We start from the raw sequence: 24314 nt of genomic DNA on the forward strand, positions 1-24314 counted from the left end.
GTGTCTGCAATAAAGTTTATTATTATTATTATTATTATTATTATTATTATTATTATTATTAATTATTATTATTATTATTATTATTATTATTATTATTATTATTAATAATAATAATAATAATAATAATAATAATAATAATAATAATAATGTTACAAATAATAATTTTTATGCTGTATTTGAAGGTGTTTTGCAAAATACATTATCACACAATATAAAAGCAACAACAGCAAATTGTAGACAAGCTAAAATGCAATAATAATACAAAATGTCAACACTTTCAGGATGTTGATGTTGAAATATGTTCTTACAGTAATGAAATACAATGATTTCTCATAGAAATTATGCAAGTAAACGTTGCAAAAAGTTTGTGAAAGTATGTGTTACTCATCAGTGTCAGTTCCAGTGAATGTGTGGATGTACTGACTATTGTGCACGTTTACCTGCTGTCCAGTCCAGACATGAGTGTTAGTGCTGTGGTGTTTGTGGAGCCATGACAGACAGAGGAGTTAATGAAGAACAGACCATGTGATGTGTCAGAGGCAGACGCATGACCGACCTGTCGCACCTCTACCAGGAAGTCCACCTCCCACTCGGTTTGTTTTTGTCAAGACATGAAGTCGTTTTGGGGGGAAATATCCACGCAGATTCACGCTTTATACCAAATGTTTTAAGACACACGGGTGTAGCAGGTCTGTGGGTGTGGATGGTTTTAATGTAGGAGCTGGAAGGCGACTTATGAGGTAAGAAGAGCATCCGCTGTTGTGGTCCACTTCCACGGGTGTCAGATCCACTCAGCGCCCGTGGATCACTCTTACTTACTCAGTTAACCCAAGAAAAGGAATAGACACTTTACTTTACTCATCTAATATTCTCTAAAACTACTGAAAATCCGATCAGCTGTCTTTTACTCACAGAAATATGTGCAGACATTTAATCAAATACATGAATTTACTTCTGTTTATGGAGGTGTTTTTAGATGAAATGTGATTATCTGCGTCTTTACTCACAGAAATATGTACATTTTATAGATTAAAAAAAAAAAAAAACCAAAAAAACAGAATTTGCTTCTGTTTGTGGTGTTTTCAGCTGAAAGTAGCTCATCTGTCTGTTTTTTACAGAAATATGTGGCTACATATTATTGAAAGATATTTAGTTAAATATGTGAATGTATTGAAATTTGATTATCTGCATCTTTACTCACAGAAATACATTTAATAGAAGCACATTTAGTTAAATTCATGAATACACTTCTATTTATGGTGTTTTACAGCTGAAAATGGGATCAGCTGCCTTCTACTCAAAAATATATGGAGACATTTAATCAAATACTTGAATTTACTCCAGTTTATGAAGGTGTTTTCAGCAGAAATGTGATTATCTGCCTCTTTACTCATAGAAATATGTACATTTTATAGAAAGAATTTTTATTAAATACAAGACTTTGTTTTCAGCTGGAAGTGGCTCAGCTGCCTATCTCTCAGAAATATGTACATATTAATGAAGGTATTTAGTTAAATACATGAATATACTCCTGTTTATTCAGCTGAAATTTGATTATCTGCACCTTTACTCACATAAAAATATATTTTATAGAAGCAAATGTAGTTAAATACATGAATGTACTCCTGTTTATGGTGTTTTACAGCTGAAAATGGGATCAACTGCCTTCTACTCACAGAGATATAGAAACATTTAATCAAATTCATGAATTTACTCCCGTTTATGAAGGTATTTTAAGCTGAAATTTGATTATCTGCATCTTTACTCAAAGAAATATGTACATTTTACAGATTAAAAAAATACAAGAATTTCCATCTATTTATGTTGTTTTCAGCTGAAAGTGGCTCAACTGTGTTTCTCACAAAAATATGTATACATTATTGAATATATTTAGTTAAATACATGAATTTATTCCTGTTTATGGAGGTGTTTTCAGCTGAAATTTGATCATCTGCCTCTTTACTCATAGAAATATGTACATTTTAAAGAAAGACTTTTTTTTATTAAATACAAGAATTTGCGTCTGTTTATGTTGTTTTCAGTTGAAAGTGGCTCAACTGCATGTTTCTCACAAAAATATATATACATTATTGAATATATTTCGTTAAATACATGCATTTACTCCGGTTTATGGAGGTGTTTTCAGCTGAAATTTGATTATCTGCATCTTTACTCATAGAAATATGTACATTTTATAGAAGCAAATGTAGTTAAATACATGAATGTACTCCTGTTTATGAGGTTTTACAGCTGAAAATGGGATCAACTGCCTTCTGCTCACATAAATATATACAGACATTTAATCAAATGCATGAATATACTCCTGTTTATGGGGGTGTTTTCAGCTGAAATTTTATTATCTGCCTCTTTAGATAGATAGATAGATAGATAGATAGATAGATAGATAGATAGATAGATAGATAGATAGATAGATAGATAGATAGATAGATAGATAGATAGATAGATAGATAGATAGATAGATAGATGTGCTTTATTCATCTCAAAGTGGGAACTTACAGTGTAGCAGCAGCATGACACATTCAATAACAATATAATACCACAGCAAATACGAGTAAACAGAAATATAACAGTACAGCAAACACTATAAATCAGAAGTATAAAAAGATCTGGGTAGAATCTGGATAATAACTGTAATGTACTGAAATAGAACTGTAAGGTGCAAAACAAGTTGAAATATTCCAGTCAGGAGTGTGCAAAATTTACTCAGAAATATGTACATTTTTTAGAAAGACATTTTTTATTGAATACAAGAATTTGCTTCTGTTTAGGGTGTTTGTAGCTGAAAGTGGTTCAACTGCCTGTTTCTCACAGAAATTTGTATTCATTATTGAAAGATATTTAGTTAAATACATGAATTTATTCCTGTTTATGGAGGTGTTTTCAGCTGAAATTTGATCATCTGCCTCTTTACTCATAGAAATATGTACATTTTAAAGAAAGACTTTTTTTTATTAAATACAAGAATTTGCGTCTGTTTATGTTGTTTTCAGTTGAAAGTGGCTCAACTGCATGTTTCTCACAAAAATATATATACATTATTGAATATATTTCGTTAAATACATGCATTTACTCCGGTTTATGGAGGTGTTTTCAGCTGAAATTTGATTATCTGCATCTTTACTCATAGAAATATGTACATTTTATAGAAGCAAATGTAGTTAAATACATGAATGTACTCCTGTTTATGAGGTTTTACAGCTGAAAATGGGATCAACTGCCTTCTGCTCACATAAATATATACAGACATTTAATCAAATGCATGAATATACTCCTGTTTATGGGGGTGTTTTCAGCTGAAATTTTATTATCTGCCTCTTTAGATAGATAGATAGATAGATAGATAGATAGATAGATAGATAGATAGATAGATAGATAGATAGATAGATAGATAGATAGATAGATAGATAGATAGATAGATAGATAGATAGATAGATAGATAGATAGATGTGCTTTATTCATCTCAAAGTGGGAACTTACAGTGTAGCAGCAGCATGACACATTCAATAACAATATAATACCACAGCAAATACGAGTAAACAGAAATATAACAGTACAGCAAACACTATAAATCAGAAGTATAAAAAGATCTGGGTAGAATCTGGATAATAACTGTAATGTACTGAAATAGAACTGTAAGGTGCAAAACAAGTTGAAATATTCCAGTCAGGAGTGTGCAAAATTTACTCAGAAATATGTACATTTTTTAGAAAGACATTTTTTATTGAATACAAGAATTTGCTTCTGTTTAGGGTGTTTGTAGCTGAAAGTGGTTCAACTGCCTGTTTCTCACAGAAATTTGTATTCATTATTGAAAGATATTTAGTTAAATACATGAATTTACCCCTGTTTATTCAGCTGACATTTGATTTCTGCATCTTTACTCACAGAAATACATTTTATAGAAGCAAATGTAGTTAAATACACGAATCGACTTTTGTTTACGGTGTTTTACAGCTGAAAATGCCATCAACTGCCTTCTACTCACAGAAATATACAGACATTTAATCAAATGCATGTATTTATTTGGTGCTGAGTATGACAAATCTATACAACGTTAAAAAAAAAAAAAAGTTTTGTTAAAATCGACTGAAGCATCTTTTTAGTGTTGATAACAATGTGAACAAATATAACCCTAAAGATGAAATAAAAAACGTTGATTTCAATGATACTAATGGCAATATAATGTGTCCCAATAGTTTTGTCCATGTAGTGATTATTTAGGTAATAGTCAGAGTTATATTTAAGACTGACAAACCTTTTTAGTGCTGCTTTTACATATGTTATTGTAAGAAATGTAACTATTCAAGACCATAATAACGATAATGATATTGTGGTTATTTTCTGTTACATCCTCGTCGTGCATTGAGCATTTGAAGGTTTACAAAAAAAGGCTGGTAGCATAAATTTACTGAACATTCCTCCTGATCTGAAAGGACTCTCAAGAGGAAGTCAAGAGGGAGTGAAATGCATTTCTGTGGAACTCATTCAGCATAAAGTCCTCAGCTGTTGGTCCAAGTGAAACTAAAGGAGTGTCTGATTGATTAGCAAAGAGCTCCAGGAATTCAAATCCAAACATTTTAAGCCTTCTCTCCTTTTTCTGCCAGATATGGTCCTACAGGGGAACTCCGGTCTGACAAAAGCAGTGGAAAAAGTGAGAACCCTGACACAGTTTCCTCCACTGTATGGTACCATGAATGAAAGTGCTGCAGACACCTGCCCCACATGTCGTGGGACCGGCCGAATCCCAAGAGGTTTGTCATCAAGAAAAATCTCTCAAAACTACTGTGACTTCTTTATTTTTCTTGTGTGGGAATTCACCCTAGCAGACTTCCCTGTTCCTCAAACACCACTCCTCAGTCATAAATAACTTAGAACAGTTTTTCTGATCTTGTTTCATTTCATGTTCTGCATTATAGGAACTAACTTGTTTTTTTTTTTTCTTCAGACCATGAAGACCAGCTGGTTGCTGTAATTCCTTGTAATGATAAAAGGCTGAAACCAAATCGCACGTAAGGGATAAATGCAAGTCTGTATGTGCAGCATTTTATCAAATATTTGTAGAGTTTGCATGTAGTTAAAAATGATTACATGTGAAATAGCTTTTTATTAAATACAATTTAGTGTACTGTATATGTACTGTAAAGGTTTTCAGACACCCATAAAACTTCACACAATCTCAAATATTATCATGAAATATTTGCAAAACAATTTTGTGTTTCAAAATGTGTGGCTACATCAAAAAACACAAACAAATGCAATGTTTTTTGGTTAATCGTTAACAAGAAAAACTAACAAAACTACATTCTTGACAGTTTCAGCATGTCCTGCCCTAGATGTGTTTTATTATGTTGCTTGTTTGGAGAATGGCACAATACTTGGAAGAGTTCAATGACTTAACCCTTTATAGGGTTCTCACAGAAATACTCTGAGATTCAAAATTTCAACCTTAGTGTGTCATTGGAGGACGCAACAAGACTTTTTTAGCTTTTATGACATTTTTCAAATTTTTTTATTGTTATGTAGGAAATCAAGGTCAATGAAGTTGCCATATTTGGTTCCTTGCCCATATGTGAAAAAAAAAAACATCCAAGAAATATATGTAAAAAATACAACAAAACCACACGTAAGGTGAAAGGAACATGTATTATTTTAGAACATTAGAAGAACTTAACTGCTGATCCAGACCCCTGTCCACATCCACATTATCCCTTTGAACATCATTCCTTACATTAGTACCAGTACTTCATGGTACCTAACAAAGCAGGTACACTCACTGTTCATGCAGAGGTGGACCTTACAGACCCTGTAGACCACATTGGACCTGAGATTGTGGCCTCATTGTCCTCACTGGAACTGTTGCTATCACTGTCTTGTAATGTATGCAGAAATTACCAAAAATAGTCACTTGCTCGATAAAGGTTTAAGAGTGATTCTTAATGCAATACATCACAAATGCACGGAGTGTCCAAAAACATTTTTCCACCATTGTATATGCCTTATTTTCATACTATTATGTGTGAATTATATTTTTCATATTGCATGTTAATTACTTTATAGAGGTCGACTGATATGGGTATTCTAAGGCTGATGCTGATTTTTTAAAAATTTGGTCAGCCGATGGCAGATATCTGCAGCTGATTTATGAGGCCCATATTTAAGGCCGATTTTTTTTTTTTTTTTTTTTAAAGCACATTGACTGTAAAATACAATTGAAACACTCAGATAATTAAGATTTTTATGCAGGAATATAAATTAAATTATTAATACACATACACATAATACGCTTTTAACATTTATTGAACTTTGAGTGCTGCCCACACAGGTGCCTGATCAAATATAACATTTTTACTACTGATCAAGTATTAGCTTTAAAAAAAAAAAAATTAAGGCTGATGGCTGATACTGAAAAAAAAATCAATATATCGGCCTGATATATCAGTCTTCCTCTATTTTTTTACACTTGTTTCTGTGCCCATCTATTTTTTACTTTTTTGCTTTTCTTATCTTCTACTTCTTACCACTTTTACAGCTAATATTGTTCTTTTTCGCTGCTGTAACATTTGTGGTAACAAGAATTATCTCATCTTTTTTACACAGAAATGCCCTTCAGTTTATGATCCAACACATGATATAACCCAAACAATTTTGTGTGTTTCTTTTGCCTTTTAGGAAACTCTACGTGTGTATATCCATAGCCGTTTGTCTCTTGCTTTGCTGTTTGATCCTCTTCTTCCTGTTCCCCCGGAGTGTCACTCTGACGCCGGTTTCCGTGCTGTCAGTCATGGTTCACTTCACTGACGATAGTGTCGATATGGAAGTCACTGTAAGTAACAGTATATGCACAATAGTTGAAACATGTGCAGACCTGAGCCGTCAGCAAGTGTGAAACTGTAATGTGATGTTAATGCAATGTCACAAAGACGCGAGTCAAAGCGCTAAATATAAAACAACCATCAAAATAGAATTCACATGACACCTCGTAGATTGCCACTGCAAAGGCCAAAGTCCTGTAAGACGTTTAATGACAGAAAGGCCTGTTTGTTTTCACCTGATATTCTGTGTTTCACATTTTTAGAATCTTATCAACATCACCAACGAGAACTACGTGCCTGTTCAGATCGTAGAGCTCGACATTCAGAGTCTGTTCACTAACCTCGTTGCGGGTAACACCAAAATAACAAATATGTCTTCCATCCAGTCCCGATCACAGAGACTTGTGAGTGTGTAACATGGTTAAGTTTACAAAAAATGCTGCTGTTGTCATGAAAATAATCCTTAATCTCTCTTTTTTGAATTATCTACAGTATAAAGTGCAAACTGACCTGACGATTGTCGACAAAGGCTTAAAGTAAGTTTGATGAAACCTAAAATCTCCATTAAAAGAGCGCAGAAAATTATAACAATTATGACAAGACTACGTTTTTTTTTCTGAATTCAGTACATTATCTGCTTTATCTTCTTTTTTTTTAGTGCTCATTGCAAGGCGAGCTCTGTCCAGGTTCACAATTTACTTCTGGTGCTGCAGTGAGTATCAACAAGTCTATATCAGTTAATCTACAAATCAGCGGAAAAGGCAGTTGCTCATATCTCACATCAGCACATTGACTTATAAACCACAGCCACAGAACAGGATGTTCTCAGAGTTTCAATCTCAAATGTTCATTTAACTTAAGAGTTAACTTAACTGGTGTTATTTTTGTGGCGACTTCCAAATTAATTCCAGTTATTGATCACCATTTATTGTGAATATTGGGTATTTTCCCAAAATTTAATTGACAGATCATGTAGATGTTCATAAAAGCTCAAAGTAAATTCAGAGGTTATCATATAAACACAGAGAAAACTGACAACTAGTTATAGACGTAACAAATTAAGAAGGGATTAAAACAGGTTGTAGAAATCCACTCGATTCCACTCGAAATAAATATAAAGATAGCTTTGCAGCACCTGGAGGGTTGAAATTCAAACTTTTGGAACTATTAAAGTCCCCAAATACACAAATAAATGTACCAAAGACTAATAAAAGTGGCTTTAGGAAAATATGACCCCTTTAACCCTTTCATGCACAGTGGTCACTCCAGTGGACAGTTCTTCTCCAGCTTTTCTCTTGTATATTCATGGGTTTTGTTGTTTTAGTTCCATATCAGCCAACACAGTGGACACTTATGCATCATCCCATACACTGACATTCAGACCATTACTATAACTTTACTGTTCTAGATAAACCTGATCTGCACTAACATGTTTCAGCGTTAATCAATTGTTATTTGTTAGAATTTTTTTTTTTTTTTTGCATATGATCTCCATGAAAATAGTAATAACTAGCATTAGAATATGTTAAAATGTGAGAAAATATCAGATTTTATTTTATTCCATTGTTTTCATATCACTCTCTGATATTGGGTTTTAAACATGTGTCTTTGTTTCAAAAATTAAATGCATGGACATTTTTGTAACTATGAAAAAAAAAAAAACTTGATCGCATTGTTTTTTTCATGCCTATGGGAGGAATAAAAACACTCAAGAAAAAAATCTTAACTAAGGTTCTCATAATTAATGCATGAAAGGGTTAAATATTTGAGAAAAATTAATTTGGGAACTGACACAAAAGTACAGTGGCCAACAAGGGCCAAACACATTACAATGACCCAATGCGTCTCAGTTAAGTGAAAACAGCTGCAAATTCACAAACTCAAACACAGTCTAAACGGGGTACAAAAAGAGGAACGTGACGCAAATTAAAAACTGCGCTGCAAAAAACAAAAACAAATGCATAATCATCAAATGCTCTGCAAGTAAAGAAACAATGCAAACCAAGAAAACACTTGCCAATGAAAAATGCTGCATAACCAGTCACTACAACAGAAGTGCTCCAAACCTAAAGGGGCAGCGTTTCTAGACAACAGACTAGGGTCAAATAGAATCAAATAAAAGTCACATTACCGCACTACGCCGTAACTTCAATTTGTTCCCACAGTAGTTTGAAACACTGTTAGTCAGCTGTTCTCGGTCTTTCTCTCCATCCTGTGTGCTTCTGCATTGAGCTGTTCTACTGGCAGCGCCCCCTACAGGTTTGGAGCACTTGCATTGTGGTGACTGGTTATGCAGTGTTTTTTTGTTTGCAGATGTTTTCTTGGTTTGAATCGTTTTGTGCTTTGCATCGTTTCTCTACGTGCAGAACATTTGATGATTATGCATGTGTTTTTGTGTCTTGCGGTGCATTTTTTCATTTGCACCACCTCAGTTAGACTTGTGTTTGAGTTTGAGAATTTGCATCGTCAAATGACTGACACAGTCTATCATGCTTCTCTGAGGTTTATTACTAATTCTAAAACCATGACACATCATTGTGAGTTGTATTCCAGAGTGGGCTGGCCTGCCCTGTCCACTAGGAGGCTGGAACACTGGTACACCTTCATTTATAAGGCCATACTTGGGCTACTGCCTTCCTACAGGGGTTGGACAAAATAATGGAAACACCTTAAAAAATCAACAAAATATAATTTAATATGGTGTAGGTCCGCCTTTTGCAGCAATTACAGCCTCAATTCTCCGAGGTATTGATTCATACAACTTGTGAATTGTTTCCAAAGGAATTTTAAGCCATTCTTCAGTTAGAATACCCTCCAACTCTTTTAGAGACGATGGCGGTGGGAATCGACGTCTTACTTGAATCTCTAAAACTGACCATAAATGCTCAATAATGTTGAGGTCTGGGGACTGTGCCGGCCATACGAGATGCTCAACTTCATTAGAATGTTCCTCATGCCATTCTTTAACAATTCTAGCTGTATGGATTGGGGCATTATCATCTTGAGGTGAAGGTGTTTCCATTATTTTGTCCAACCCCTGTATATCTGTAGTTTCATAACAAGAAGAAGTGTTGATTCTTATTGTCTGCGGCCCAATGAGCATTTGTTCCTCTTTGTGCCATTCGCCCGTACAGACCTGGGTAAAAGGGCATTTGTGTACTCTGCTCCGTCCACATGGAATATATTGCTAAAAGACTGGAAACTGTCTGAATTGATCTCCCTGAATGCTTTTAAATCCAAACTCAAAGTGCTGGAGAACAACTCAATGACTTACACGTGTTTTTCATAGGTTGAACTGTCCTGTAAATTATTGTATGTTGTAACTGTATGAGGTAACTGTATGTTGTAACTATGTGTTGTGTTTCATGTTGTCTCTTGGCCAGGACTCCCTTGAAAAAGAGGTTCTTAATCTCAATGGGATCTTTTTGCTGGTTAAATAAAGGTTAAATAAATAAATTAAAAAAAAAATAGTTTCTGTACTTGCAGCTGTTTTCTCTAACTGAGACGCATTGGGCCGTTGCAGTATGTTTGGCCCTTGTCGGCCACTGTACAAAAGTGGCGCTGGGCCTTTATGGGTTAAAATATGCATTATATAATCAAGAGCTTTTTCAAAGCATCTGAAGTGTCAGACATGTCAAGTGTCTTAAGGCGGACTAGGTTCAACCAGGGAGCAGCTACTGAACCCTAGAAAAGTCAGCATTTCCTCCGCTCATCTTGGTTCATCCATACAGCTGCAGGTTATTCATTTACATTTACTGCATGTCATGTCAGTTCAATAGATTAACTTATTTCTTATGTTGTAATAGTACAGGATGAGACCCAAAAGCAGAGAAATGACTGGACACAAACAGGTTAAAGTTGACGAGCAAAATCAGAAACAGAATCCAAAATGCAGGCAGAAGTAAAAACGGAAACAGGACAAAATCAAACACCAACTCTGCAAAATAAAACAGGAAACAGAGAAAAAAAACTTCAAAATAAAAACTCAGAACTATATTGGCCACAGCGTAGTTTCCTGTTTTCAAGCTGCACACGATACCTATCATGCAGATTTATTTCAGATGTAGTAGTTGTGCATCTCATGTCGTTGTTGTGAGCAATAACATCTACGTTTCACAAACTGGGCTGTAATTCAACAGCAGAAACCAACTTTCATTCTTCTGTGTTACTCTTTTTTACTCTCATTTTTTTTGTCCTCTTTTCCAGAATGACGCTGAATCTTTCCTACCTGTCGCACACAGAGCGTCTGTCTTTTGACATCTATGAGTATATTGACTGTGGCACCAACACAACTGTTCCACATCCTGTGACATGATGAAATTAAAAAAAAAAACAAAAACAAAAAAAAAAACACCCATGTGGGAGGGAGTGTGAAAAAATGAATATTCTGTGTGATTCATACCTTAATCTCCTCTGCATGGATAATGTGAATTTGAGCTACTGTGAAAATGTATCTTACCCTTTTCTTTATGTTGTTTTATCATGATTTAAGATCTTAATCTGTCACTACAATGGTTATAATTTCACTGAAATCAAGGCTACTTCATACATGCTTTTCACAAATGTTTTACCTGTAAATCCATATTACACTTATGTAAAAATGTATTAAATACGCAAAATTTTATGCATACATTATGTGAAGACCGTTACATGTTCCCTACATTTAAACATGTCACTTAAATTCAGAGTAATTGTTTTTGTACAGGATGAATATTGTGTGAACAAAAAACTCTAATGTCTGAAAATATTTTTTTTTGCATTTGCACTTTAATAAATAGCAGCATTTGAGTCAAGTTTATGCATCTTTATGATTGTCTTTCCATTATTTTGGACTCCCATTTTTAGTTAGCCTATTATCCTCACAGTCTATGCGCAGTATTGTGTACACATCCCATAATGAATAAATTTATCTTTAATAAATAAGTTAGCCTATGTTGTAAGTATAATAGCATTATATAAATAATGTATGACAGCTCCAGGAATACAATTTGTTGTTGTATCTCACTTTCACTTCACTATTTCACTTTCTGATGGCGGTTTCTAGAGCTAGAACAGTTGGGGAAGACTGTGTTTCAATATGCTGCCTCCCCTGCATGGAATGTCCTGCAAAACAACCTAAATCTATCTGAACTTGTTACCATAGGTGAATTTAAAGCTATTTTAAAAGAGCGTGAAATCAATGAGCTTGGTCAATGTAACTTTTTAAACATTTACAAATGATTGTTTTGTCACTATCAATTGCAAGTTTTGTATTATGTGTTGATTATGTCTTGTCTTGTCATAAACTGTTATGCTGCTTTTCTTGGCCAGGTCACTCTTGAAAAAGAGATCTGCAATCTCAGTGAGGCTTTTTTACCGGGTTAAATAAAGGATACATATTTCACTTAAACTTCTACCAGAGGGCGCAAAACTATGCATCAGTTTTACACATATAGAATGTACAAATGAAGCAAACAATTTAGTAAAATACATTATTGTAACTGCAAAGTACAAAGACCCTAGAGATGCATGAGACAGGGTTGGATGGAAACAGGTGATTTTCTGTGGTGATCCCGAAAGGAAACAACCAGAAGTGGTAGTAATAGTAGTAGTGGTGGTATTATTATTATTATTTTTTATTTTTATTTTATTTTTTTTACCGCTTGGCAGAAAATGCATGTGTAATTAACTTTTTTCAGTGGCCCAAACCCATGTAGGTGCATCAGTTCCAGGGTTTAGGTTTGTGCCTAATGGTTCCCTGGGATGCTTATCTGGGACTGATCTGTCAGGATCATCTGCATTTTTTTTTTTTTTTATTACTACAAAACAATCCAAAATGTCTGCTGTGAAAGTATGTATTTAATTATTTTTTACATTACATTACATTGCATTTAGCAGACGCTTTTATCCAAAGTGACTTCCAAAAGAGAGGATCAAATCAATCACCGGTGCTGAAGTACAATATGCAAATCATTATCAAGTGCAAAAAAACTGGGTGAAATGCAATTGTAGCAAACATGAGGACAGAACAAAAAAAAAAAAAAAAAAGGATTTGTTTAAGGAGAGAAGTTACAAGCTCTTTAAAAACAACACAGTTGGCCAAAGTGCTATACACAGACATAAAAACTATTAAAACACATAAAATAATGAATAAAAACAATAAAAGTAATTATAAATTAGGACAATAAAAGCCAACCTCTCACAGTGAGTTAAAAACCAAAAAAATAAATAAAAAGCTTCGAGAGGATTTAAAAATGGAAAAAATAGAAATTGAGTCGGCCTACCTGATGTGCAAAGGTAGTTCATTCCACAGTTTGGGGGCAGCGACTGAAAAGAAAAACAACAGTGTGAAATATATGTATTTTTTAGTAGATAGCAAAAAAAAAAAAAAAACGTGACAAAAGTACTTATTTTACACTTATGTACATGTACTATTGTATGCAATTGTTGTAGAGGTTCATTAATATGCACTGTCCCTTTTTTTTCTCTCTGTTCTGCCCAGTTTACTCAGTTCTGGTTGTAGTTATTGTTACTATTATAATTATCACCATGGTTGTTACTGTTTGTATTGTTGATATTTTCTTGTGAGGGTCTTGGCCACCTTCTTCTCTCTAGCCCCCCCCACCCCCCATGTCAGGTCCGGCATCGAAATGTGGTTCAACAAAACTCATAATAAAGTCAGTAGAATATCAAGGGGAGCTTCATATATACTTTATGAAGTAACCTTTGGCAAAGCAAATTTGTTCAGCACCAAAAGGTAGCCAGAATACCATTCTGCTGTTAGGATGCTGGACAAGACAAGTTATTAAAAAAAAAAAAAAAGAAAAAAGAAAAGCACTGTCCCTAACAAACAAATAAATAATTTTGTTAGAAGGTTAACCCTCCGGTATCCAGGTGTGCTTTTTAGACACACTTTGCACTTTGTTTTGAAAAGTTTTATATTATTTTTCACAGTTTATATAAGGTTAGAATTCAAAAGTTGTTCATTTTTGCATGATCTTTAAAATTCTGGCCACCAACTAAAATGTGCACATTGTAAACAAAAGAAAATTACAAGACTAGCATCTGTCTCCCAAGTGTGCCTAAAACGCACTATTTCTTCCATTTGATATGTATGATTAGAGCTGACCTTGATTTACAAAAATAAGATTAATTAGTGCAGAAAAATCAATCAATGTATCATATTTAATAGTTTGAATAGCCTTTTTGGCACACTTGGTGACAGATGCTAGTATTTTTGAACATTTGACCTAGTGCCAAAAATAATAATGCAAATTAACCAGTGTTGGAGTTAATCATTGACATATGCCAGGCTGCAAAAATCAAATAATATGTGATCCACTTTTTATGTAGTATATTGAAAAAAATACATTTTTGTGTTTTTTGCATCCAAAAAAATGGTTTGTTTACAATACAAACACGGCATTTTTAAAGGGTTAAAAAAATGTGACAGTTATTGAGTATTTGGTATTTTTATTTATGACTCAAGTTGATGAGATAGAAAAAAGTGTAAAAGAATTAAAAACAAACTTTATGAAAATTTTTTGACATTGCCTTTTTGGCACACTTGTGCTTAGTAAGGGCCTAGCTGGAAGGGATACCGGAGGGTTAAGTAGTAAGTAGGATTTATTAATTTAAATTTGACAGTGCGCTTACCTCAGGTTCCATGTAAGGAACGTTTGGAAAACAAAACAAATTAAAAAAAAACAAAACAAAACAAAAACATACATGAGTCTATAAAGAGAATGGACACACGGTGGCGACAGTGCTTTACAGACATGCATGAAGTAGAAGCTGCAGAGTTCATATCTGTCACAAATTATATGATTGTTTACATAAAAAGATAACATTTTTAAATGCATGGGGAAGATTACAGATCTAAACTGCTAAATCAGATATTCTGCAGGTATGACAACAGCCAAGTAAAGACATGTTCAGTGGGAAGTGTTTTTCACCGCAGCCTGTGTAGTTTCAGTCGTCCGCCAGTAGGGGGCGTGGAAAAGCAGCCCAGGTGACCGTGACGTCACTGTGCCTTTAGGTGCTGTGGGTTCAGACTCGGCTGATCCATCAGTGCTGCTGCAGGCGAGCAGAGGCGGATCAGACCAACGGGACGGACATCAGTTGTTGACAAGTTAACTATGGATGTTTTTATTGCATGTGGATGATGCATTCGCTGCACAATTAGAAGGTAAGCGCCTTTTCCCCCAAAATGCACATAGCAAAGAGCTATTTCTCTTTTTCTGAGTGTTTTTTTTTTAATATGCTGACTTCTTGTAGCTAGTGTCTATGTTAATAGTGTGTTTTACTTTAGTTAAAGCCTTAAAGTTAATGTTGAAGGTGTATTTGTGCGCCTAAATTTGAGCGTCATATTAAAAACAAGCAATTTCAAACTACGCATACTGATGATCATATTCTGCAGAGGGAGAAGCAATCCTAAGTACTGAAATTGTCATAAATTATAACATGAAACAGATAGATTTTATATGCAAAATTATTCTTATACTTAAGTGCATTGGGTATGTTTTTGGAAAATATTTACTCTGTGTGAAAAATGATAAAAATCCTGGAAACCTGCAATGGCTGTATTCTGTCCAAGGGCAGCTGCTTCTGCACAGTTTGATGGGTATCAGCATGTCAACAACAACGGGATTAGTGCTGCAGCAGCAATCCACATAGACAGTTGGCAGAGTCAGTGTACCAGAGAATACCCCACATATGAACCATTGCGTTGAAATGAATCTGCCTTAAGACAAGCCTTTCAGGTTTAGTAGTCCTAAGAGGATTAACACAGGCAAATAGGAAACTAGATAACTTCAGCCACCCAATTAACTAGTGAGGTTTATAATGGGTCACGTTTTTTACATATGCACTGAAATCAGACATAGAAGTGATGGAAGCACCCATATAATCTGTCTGGGGACAAGCTGGTGTAAAGCATTTAACTTCTGTTTCAGCTTTAACCCATAAAGACCCAGTGCTACTTTTGGTAGCAGCTTCAAAATGTTTTTTTTCCCTCTATATTTGACTTTTCTTAAGTGATTGATCACCATTTATTATATTATCCTCTGCATTTTGTATTTTCTTCAGTGAAAATCAGGTATTTTCCTGTATGTAATTCACCGATTATGTAGATGTTCATAAAAGTTCAGATTATAGTTGAGGGGTGTTACATCAAAAATAAAGAAAACTGAAGAAAAAGTGACTTTTCCAAGAAAACAGATCACCAAATGATCATAAAAGCAAGTGTTCATCCACTGTCATTTATTTAACTCTATGGGTTTTACTGGTGAATCAATGTTGTAGAAGATGAAGGTGTTTCCATGGTAACTACAGAGCCTCTGAACGTCCAAATGGGCCATATCTGATGACCATGAAAAGATGATAAACTGTATTTTACACCAATTATTTACATGTAGTGATAGGATTAGTGGATCAATAGGTATTAAACATTGTAGATTAGTAGATGGTTTTGGTCACCAGTGGATGTTTGGGTCTTTATGGGTTAAACAAAACTGTAAATCCTCTAAATTATGAGTGGGATCCAACTGCATCAAGCATTCAGATGGAACTGTTTGCTTTTAATAGTGATCCTCACTGTACTGATGTTTTCTAGTTTTATCAGTTGTGAATTTCCCTTTTGTATTCTATAGATTAGAAGTGAATTTGCACTTAAAACAGCTGACATTCATTCTTTAAAAGCCTATTGTCTTCGCCTTACATGTGAACTGAGTCTGTGTGTTTGTGTTTTGATTAGGCCTCCAGACCAGCACCATCTGAGCCAGCGTGCCTCTGAGCAACAGGAGCAAATGCCAAAGTGCTGAGCAAATAAGGAAATAATTAGGAATCTGTCACCTCATCTCACCTAAGTGGGTGTGAATTGTTGGCAGGAGTCATGGGGAACCAGCTGACTGATATCGCTCCCAACACGCCGTCATTCTTGCCAAACTTTCAGTCTCTGCACGTTGTGGTCATCGGCCTTGACTCGGCGGGCAAAACCTCCCTGCTCTACAGACTCAAACTGAAGGAGTTTGTGAAAACGATTCCCACCAAGGGCTTCAACACAGAGAAAATCAAGGTAGCCGTGGGGGCGTCTCGAGGCATTACCTTTCAGGTGTGGGACGTGGGCGGCCAGGAAAAGCTGCGTCCCCTGTGGAAGTCTTATACTCGGCGGACGGATGGGATTGTGTTTGTGGTGGACTCTACTGAGCTGGAGCGCATGGAGGAGGCCAAAGTGGAGCTGCATAAAATCACCCGCACCTCAGAAAATCAGGGCGTCCCTGTGCTGATCCTGGCCAACAAACAGGACCTGGATTCAGCGCTGTCTGTAACTGAGGTGGAGAAGCTGCTGTCTGTTCATGAACTTAGCATGTACACCCTTCATCATGTACAGAGCTGCAGCGCTGTGGACGGTCAGGGACTCCAGCTGGGCTTGGAGAAACTGTATGAGATGATCCTGAAGAGAAAGAAAATGGTCAAGCACAACAAAAATAGAAGGAGATGAACTTCCTACTTGCACCCATTGGAGATCACCTTAGGACATTTCTTCACTGTTGACACACTTCCAAACTTAATAGTCTCTTTAACGACAGAACAATTTGTGCCAACAAAGCTAAACCTGGCCTCAGGGTCAGGAAAATGGATTTGGCCATAATAGTTGATGCAGTATTGAAAACAACACAGTGTTTTGCAATCGTGCAGCAGCCACTTTAAAGTAATAGTTATGGATCTAAAGGAAAGGTTAATAGCAATTAGTGTTCACTAAGTGCTTTTCCTTCGCTTGTTTCAAGGAACACTTTTAACAGCACTAACAAGTCATTTACCAGTTAGGACTTGGTGTTTGCTGAAGAAAAATATTTACTACAGACTAAAATCTTTTTATATTCCTTCACAAGATTCTACAGATCCTGACCTAATGAATACCTTTTCTTTCTCTCCTTGTATGGATGTTATCAGACCAATCAATATTTATTCCACATTTTTTTGTGTTTGTGTTGAACCGAATGATTTACTGTCACTGATATGAAATGTAGAAGTGATGAAAGAAGTGATTTTAATATTTGCCACTGAACAGTAATTCTGAGTACATTCCTGTCACAGCCACTGAGTTCAACTTCCAGCTATAATAACAAAAATGTTTATATAAATTGTACATTTTGTAACACTGAAAACTGAATAAAATATTACACTGTACAGAAAATGATTATCTTTGTAGTTAATGGTGCTGAATCAAGAAATTTAACATTCCTTTTGGTAGAATCAGTGGTAACACTTTACAATAAGGATCCCTTAATTGACATTAGTTAGTACATTATTAAGCATTAATTAACTCTTTAATAATATATTAACAATCATTATTATGTATTACTCAGCTTTAGGTAACATATTAGTAACAGAATCAACTTATGTGTAACAAATAAGGTTTGAGTTTTGCAGCCAAGTTGTGACCCCTCCTCCTATTCAAGGCTGATGAGTGTGTCTGAGGTACTCTGTCTTCCCTCCCCCTTGTTACCCACCCCCACATAGACCAAAGCAATTCATTTATTTTGATTCCCACCTTCTAGTCTGCCAGCTGCTAACAGCGTAATGGCATCAATTATCGGTGAGGAGGTTAAAAGGTGAGATGGTGCAGCTCTGTATGGAGCAGGGCAGAGCCACATGTGGCCATGTTTTCAACACGTTTCATCCACAGGTACAGAATATATATAAAAGGAAATTCGAAATTATATATTAAGTAATTTTTGGATATAAACCTGAGACTTTAGTTGATATGGGATTGTAATACTATTTAACATTCTATTATTTCATGCTTACTTACATTCTGACCAGAAACTGTTAAAGCTGAAAAATAACAGCTCTCATTACATGTTTTCTAATCCACTTGCTTATGTATTAACCATTCAGCTGTGACCTCAAAAATGATATCAATAAACCACCCAATCTATATTGCATGCATTGTTGAACTAAATGCATATATGTGCTCTTGGTGTGTATTTATCCTGCATGACATGACACAAAAGCTTGTTATTATACTTAATCTGATGTCACGGTAGGCGTATTTGTATAAAAATATTTAAGTATGACAGCACATAGAGCCACACAACATGCGCCTTTACTCGTGTGACCTATCTGTCCATGTTCTTCATGATTAACAGTGAGCTCATTAAAAGTTTCCAGTTTCAAGGATGTCTTGTGCGGCATCATCTTGACACAGCAGCTGGTTCCTGAATAAATTTGCATTGCGATGTGTGTTTTGAACAGCTGAGACACTCTGCAGGCATGTGGAAGCATCGATCAGATAACAAACTAACACACATTCTCTTGATTTGATTTTTTCGACTAGAGAGACGAAACCTTGCACATTTAGAAATCTGCCACCAACGTTGTGCTTTCGGTATACTTCACACTTGACTGACTTGCTGAAATGAAGCCTTGATTCCTCCAACTGGGATAGAAACCTGCGGGAGCTGCATTCACGTTCTCCTTTTTGCCCTTTTGTCATATGTTTCTGACGCGTGCTAACTCTCTTGTTACCTGTTCACATGCGTAATGGTGGCAGACAAGAAACATGCGAGGGAGGGAAGCCATATGGATTAAGTGTCAGGGATTAGATGGAGGAATCACGTAAACCCCAGTGGTGAATCCCTGGAATTCTGTGTTATAAATCTAATACAGGCTTACCCCAGAGCTGATATCACTTAGTCAACGAGGGGAAGTAAACGACAATGTTTTGTTTCTCTTCTTCTTAAGAATACAAAGCAAAGACTGCTTAAAATAAAAAAATAAAAAAACACCTGAATGTTAATACAAGACTCCAGTTGCTTTATAGCCTCACTGCTGAAAAGCAACAGGACTCTGGGCACAAATCCAAGCCTCTTAACACGTCCAACTGGGCCTAGACATAATTTTCTATCACCATGGAAACCTGAAGGCTGCAGTCACTAAAGGGTGACCTGTAAGGCCGTTGGTGGGGGTCAGATTGCTTTTGTGGTTGGGTGTCCAATCCATTTGAGGTTACTGAGGGGGCAGGGAGATTAGAAAAGAAGCTCCGATCAATACTAGAATCCTGAGATCACCACCTCTCTTTAATTGTCTCTGTATTCTCTTCTTTCTCCTGTTATCCTTTTCCTATTGTTTTTACTTGCTTTGTTTACTTGTTTTTGTCGGTATCAATGTCAGCTGCTTTAAAAAAAAAAATCTCACATTACATACTTTTGTGTAATTTTTTTTGGAATTTGACCTTGTTTGTGTTGCTGCATGCAGGGGGGTGGTTCTGCAACGATAAAGCCAGTCGGTCATAACAGGCAGGGTGCAGTGTGAAGATCCTGAAGGTTCAAACAGGACAGTGTTTGTGGGAAGGAGAGATTAGGAGCTTCAGCTTTTCTCCATGAAAGGTCATAAACCTGCCACTTGGCCTTCATTTAAAGCCAAGCCCATAGAATTGAATGGAGGGGAAGGGATTGTAAGGAAAAAAGCTTGAGTTTGCCTCTATGTGTAGTCTTTCACCCCCAGGGTTATAAGTGATGAGAAAGAACAAAGGCAGAGGCCATATTTCTTAGATGTGAAAAGGACAGTTTCACAGTGGGTGGAGCTCATGTGATTAAGTAGAGACGAGTGTTTGTATTAAAGTGACCCCACACCACTGCATATGGATCTAATTATATACTCATCTTTTATTATTAGGTTACAGACAGTCATAATCATTTTTACTTGAATGAAGAATATTGCTTCAGGGGGCAGGGAGCATTTATTCATATTCATAAATACACATATTCTCCACAGACCCATAGTCAAGAATGATTCATTGCTCAAGGGAACGATGAGGAAATTACGGGCCACATATTTGCTGTGATTTAAAGTTTATGGCCAAACTTTGCCAAACATTTCACTTGCTCAGCTGCAGGGGGGATATAAATATGACTTCACCGATGATTTCATGCTTCACCCTTCCACATAGTCTCAAAGGGACGGATTTAATAACTTTTCAAGAACAGCTTCTTTTTGTGTCGATGCAAAGGTTTTATGATGTAATGCATAATGGTGTCATTCATAAACATGTTTTTGGATTACCATGGCTATGAAAGTAAATCACTACATTCAAATTTAGGAATCAGAAATGTTTTGTGTTTCCTGAGCAGGACCAGCACATACATACAGGGTGGGGAAGCAAAATTTACAATGAGCATTTAGTTGTTTTTTCTCAGCAGGCACTACGTCAATTGTTTTGAAACCAAACATATATTGATGTCATAATCATACCTAACACTATTATCCATACCTTTTCAGAAACTTTTGCCCATATGAGTAATCAGGAAAGCAAACGTCAAAGAGTGTGTGATTTGCTGAATGCACTCGTCACACCAAAGGAGATTTCAAAAATAGTTGGAGTGTCCATAAAGACTGTTTATAATGGAAAGAAGAGAATGACTATGAGCAAAACTATTACGAGAAAGTCTGGAAGATGCTATTAAAGAAGAATGGGAGAAGTTGTCACCCGAATATTTGAGGAACACTTGTGCAAGTTTCAGGAAACGTGTGAAGGCAGTTATTGAGAAAGAAGGAGGACACATAGAATAAAAACATTTTCTATTATGTCAATTTTCTTGTGGCAAATAAATTCTCATGACTTTCAATAAACTAACTGGTCATACACTGTCTTTCAATCCCTGCCTCAAAATATTGTAAATTTTGCTTCCCCACCCTGTACATATATATATATATATATATATATATATATATATATATATATATATATATATATATATATATATATATATATATATATATATATATATATATAAATGGCCCACAAGTGGTTATGATATATTTATAACTACTACTAATTCTACAACTAATAACTTTATTTCAATAGATCCTTTCAAAACCAAAATTACAAGCTGTTTTACAAAATAATATACAAAATACAATTCGGGTGCAAATATAGTGATCACAGAAATAACAAGAAAAGCACTCGGACCTCCAAGACAGATCTGCCCCTCCCCCCGATCACCACCAAAATGTAATCATTCTTCCTTGTATCAACATGTCCTGAAAATTTCACGAAAATCCGTCCATAACTTTTTCAGTTATCTTGCTAACGAACAAACAAACACGCACGCACGCAAACACACAAAGCAAAGTGATCACAATACCACCTGGTGGAGGTAATAAACAAACTCAAAATGCTGTTACAAAAAAAAAAAAAAAAAAAAAAAAAGATTTTCAGCAAGAGACATAAAAAATCCTAGAGCTGCATGAAAACATTTGAGCGGACATCATAACATATTATATAAATGTTAGTCTACAGGTATGTTTCACAGCTTTTTAAACTGCACTGATTCAGGTGATCTGATACTAAAATTGGAGTTTGTTCCTCAGTGTTGAAGCAAAAAAAATAAAAGCCTGTTTTAAACCTGGAACATATAATTTCCACATTTTATCAGTTGTTGTGAGGGGAATGGTGACCCCAGAACATGTAAGGAATTAAAACTGAACAATAAAATCCAGTGTTTGTGATGTCTAGTAGCCACATTACCAGTTTTAGACAGGTTAGTGCTGCCCCATTTAAACAAATGCATAATAGTCTAGTCACTAGTCTAGTCTATTTGACCCTAATTTGGAGGCAGTTAATCAAGCGACTGTTGTGAGATGCTTTAATATGTACTACCAACTCCCACAGATGCACTCCCTCGGTCTACCCCTAATCGCACTTCGGGATTACCCAGAAACCCAGCTGGCACATGTCAGCTTGCAGGGTTTACTTGAGTGGTGCCCAGTGGCCATTAAACTCCATCTCTCATTAATCCAGACTGTTACAGCCACTTAGAAGCAGACAGACTTCTGAGCTGCTCCTCCACCCAGACTACAATTGGTTGGATGTGCTACATGGACATCTGAGCTGTTTACTTGTGTCACACTGCCAGTGGAGGTTTCTGGGAATGTGCTGACTCAGAAAATACTCTGTGTCTTGGTATCTAGAAATAAAATGTTTAGCTGCAGTTGTATGTGTGCTATGTGTGAAGATGATGAGGAGGGTTTTGGGGTTTTTATGTTGTTTTATGTTTTATGTTGTTAGCTTACCGGCTGACAGGCCGTAAGCTATTGTCGTCATGTGGCATCCGTTGTTGTCGTCTGTTATCGTCGTCGTCATCTGTTGTCGTCTGTTGTCGTCGTCGTCTGTCGTCCGTTACAAAAATTTCAATCGTCTTCTTCTCCGAAACTACAATTCTGATTGACTTCAAACTTGGTATACAGCTTCTTTATGATGATGTCAACAAAAGTTAGTGAAATTATTTGGATCCAGATCTGATCCTGGAATTGGTGCAACTTTGAAAAATTTCCCCATTGTAAGAGATAGGAAGTGGATCTTTGCAATAACTCAGTAAATATAAATGATATCCAGTGTAAATTTCTACAGTCCAGCCCTGATGGGGAGATGACCAAAACATAACGGCCACATGCTGATCAGGATCTTCTTCTGGATCCGGGAACTTACGGAAAATTTAACATGGGCTCTTATGGGGAAAAAATTTCACTCGTCTTTTTCTCCCAAACTACAGTTCTGATTGACTTCATACTTGGTATACAGCTTCTTTATGATGATGTCCGCACAAGGTATTGCAAATATTTCAATCCAGATCTGATCCAGCACCAGATTTGGTGCGACTTTGAAAAATTTTCCCATTATAAGAGATAGGTAGTGGATTGATCCAATAAATCAGTTAGTATCAATGATATCAAGTTGGAATTTGAATTTTTTACAGATCTGATTGGAATATGACCAAAACATGGGCTATTTCTGTAATAGAATAAACACACATAAGTGGGTGATAATAAATGGCATCCAGATACATTTCCCAATGATTTTAATTTGGCCGGTAAGCTACAGAGCCACTGGTCCTATTTTTTTTATGTATGCTATGGAATACGTTGCATTCTAAAAGCAATTATTTCTTGTGCAAGTAATACAGTACAACTGATAATATATTGAAGTTCATTTTTTCCAAGAGACAAATTAATAAGGACGATATGTGCTGTTAACCCCACAAACCTAATAACTCCCACAAACATAATAAACTGCAAATGTATAAAAATGTCAGCTTTTAATGTAATAACCCCACAAATGTAATAACAGTCACCTACCACAAACATAATACCTCATTTTCCCACAGTGTGCTCCTACCCTCTCCATTATAATCATAATCATAGCCAGACATTTTATTTATATGGTTCAAATAATAGGCTTATATTATATGTAATGAGAATAAATAATATCCAGTTCATACTGAAGCTTTTATAATAAAATCTTTATAACATTTTTCCCCATTCTGTTTTGTTCCTCCACTTGTATTTGTAATTAAACACCTATTAATCTGGAATTAGTACCATGTGGTATAACTGCAACATTTGATCATTCTAAAAAGGCAAGTATCCAAAGGACAAGAAGGAAATATTCATGCATGCATTACTTAAATGTATGTGATGTACTAATTTATTACAGTTATG

At 35.6% G+C, this 24314-nt stretch overlaps 2 protein-coding genes across 3 annotated transcripts; both read left to right on the forward strand.

Moving 5' to 3' along the window:
- Positions 1 to 416: 416 nt before the first annotated feature.
- Positions 417 to 11626, forward strand: tmem106a (transmembrane protein 106A). Of its 2 annotated transcripts, none has more exons than XM_030163136.1 (8): positions 417 to 593; positions 4626 to 4772; positions 4967 to 5030; positions 6691 to 6844; positions 7097 to 7237; positions 7326 to 7369; positions 7492 to 7545; positions 11040 to 11626. In XM_030163136.1, exons 1-8 carry the CDS (start codon positions 548 to 550, stop codon positions 11146 to 11148), a joined length of 759 nt encoding a protein of 252 aa, XP_030018996.1. In that variant the 5' UTR covers positions 417 to 547; the 3' UTR covers positions 11149 to 11626. The 2 variants fall into 2 exon arrangements, with proteins under 2 accessions (XP_030018996.1, XP_030018998.1); XM_030163138.1 differs by having other exon boundaries at positions 455 to 740.
- A 3242-nt stretch (positions 11627 to 14868) lies between these two features.
- arl4d (ADP-ribosylation factor-like 4D) lies at positions 14869 to 18012 on the forward strand. Its single transcript, XM_030121656.1, has 2 exons — positions 14869 to 15000; positions 16567 to 18012. The coding sequence occupies exon 2, from the start codon at positions 16705 to 16707 to the stop codon at positions 17311 to 17313; it is 609 nt and encodes a 202-aa protein (XP_029977516.1). The 5' UTR covers positions 14869 to 15000; positions 16567 to 16704; the 3' UTR covers positions 17314 to 18012.
- The last annotated feature ends 6302 nt before the right edge of the window (positions 18013 to 24314 follow it).

The sequence above is a fragment of the Sphaeramia orbicularis genome, chromosome 19 (genome assembly GCF_902148855.1).
Source record: "Sphaeramia orbicularis chromosome 19, fSphaOr1.1, whole genome shotgun sequence".
Lineage (NCBI taxonomy): Eukaryota > Metazoa > Chordata > Actinopteri > Kurtiformes > Apogonidae > Sphaeramia > Sphaeramia orbicularis.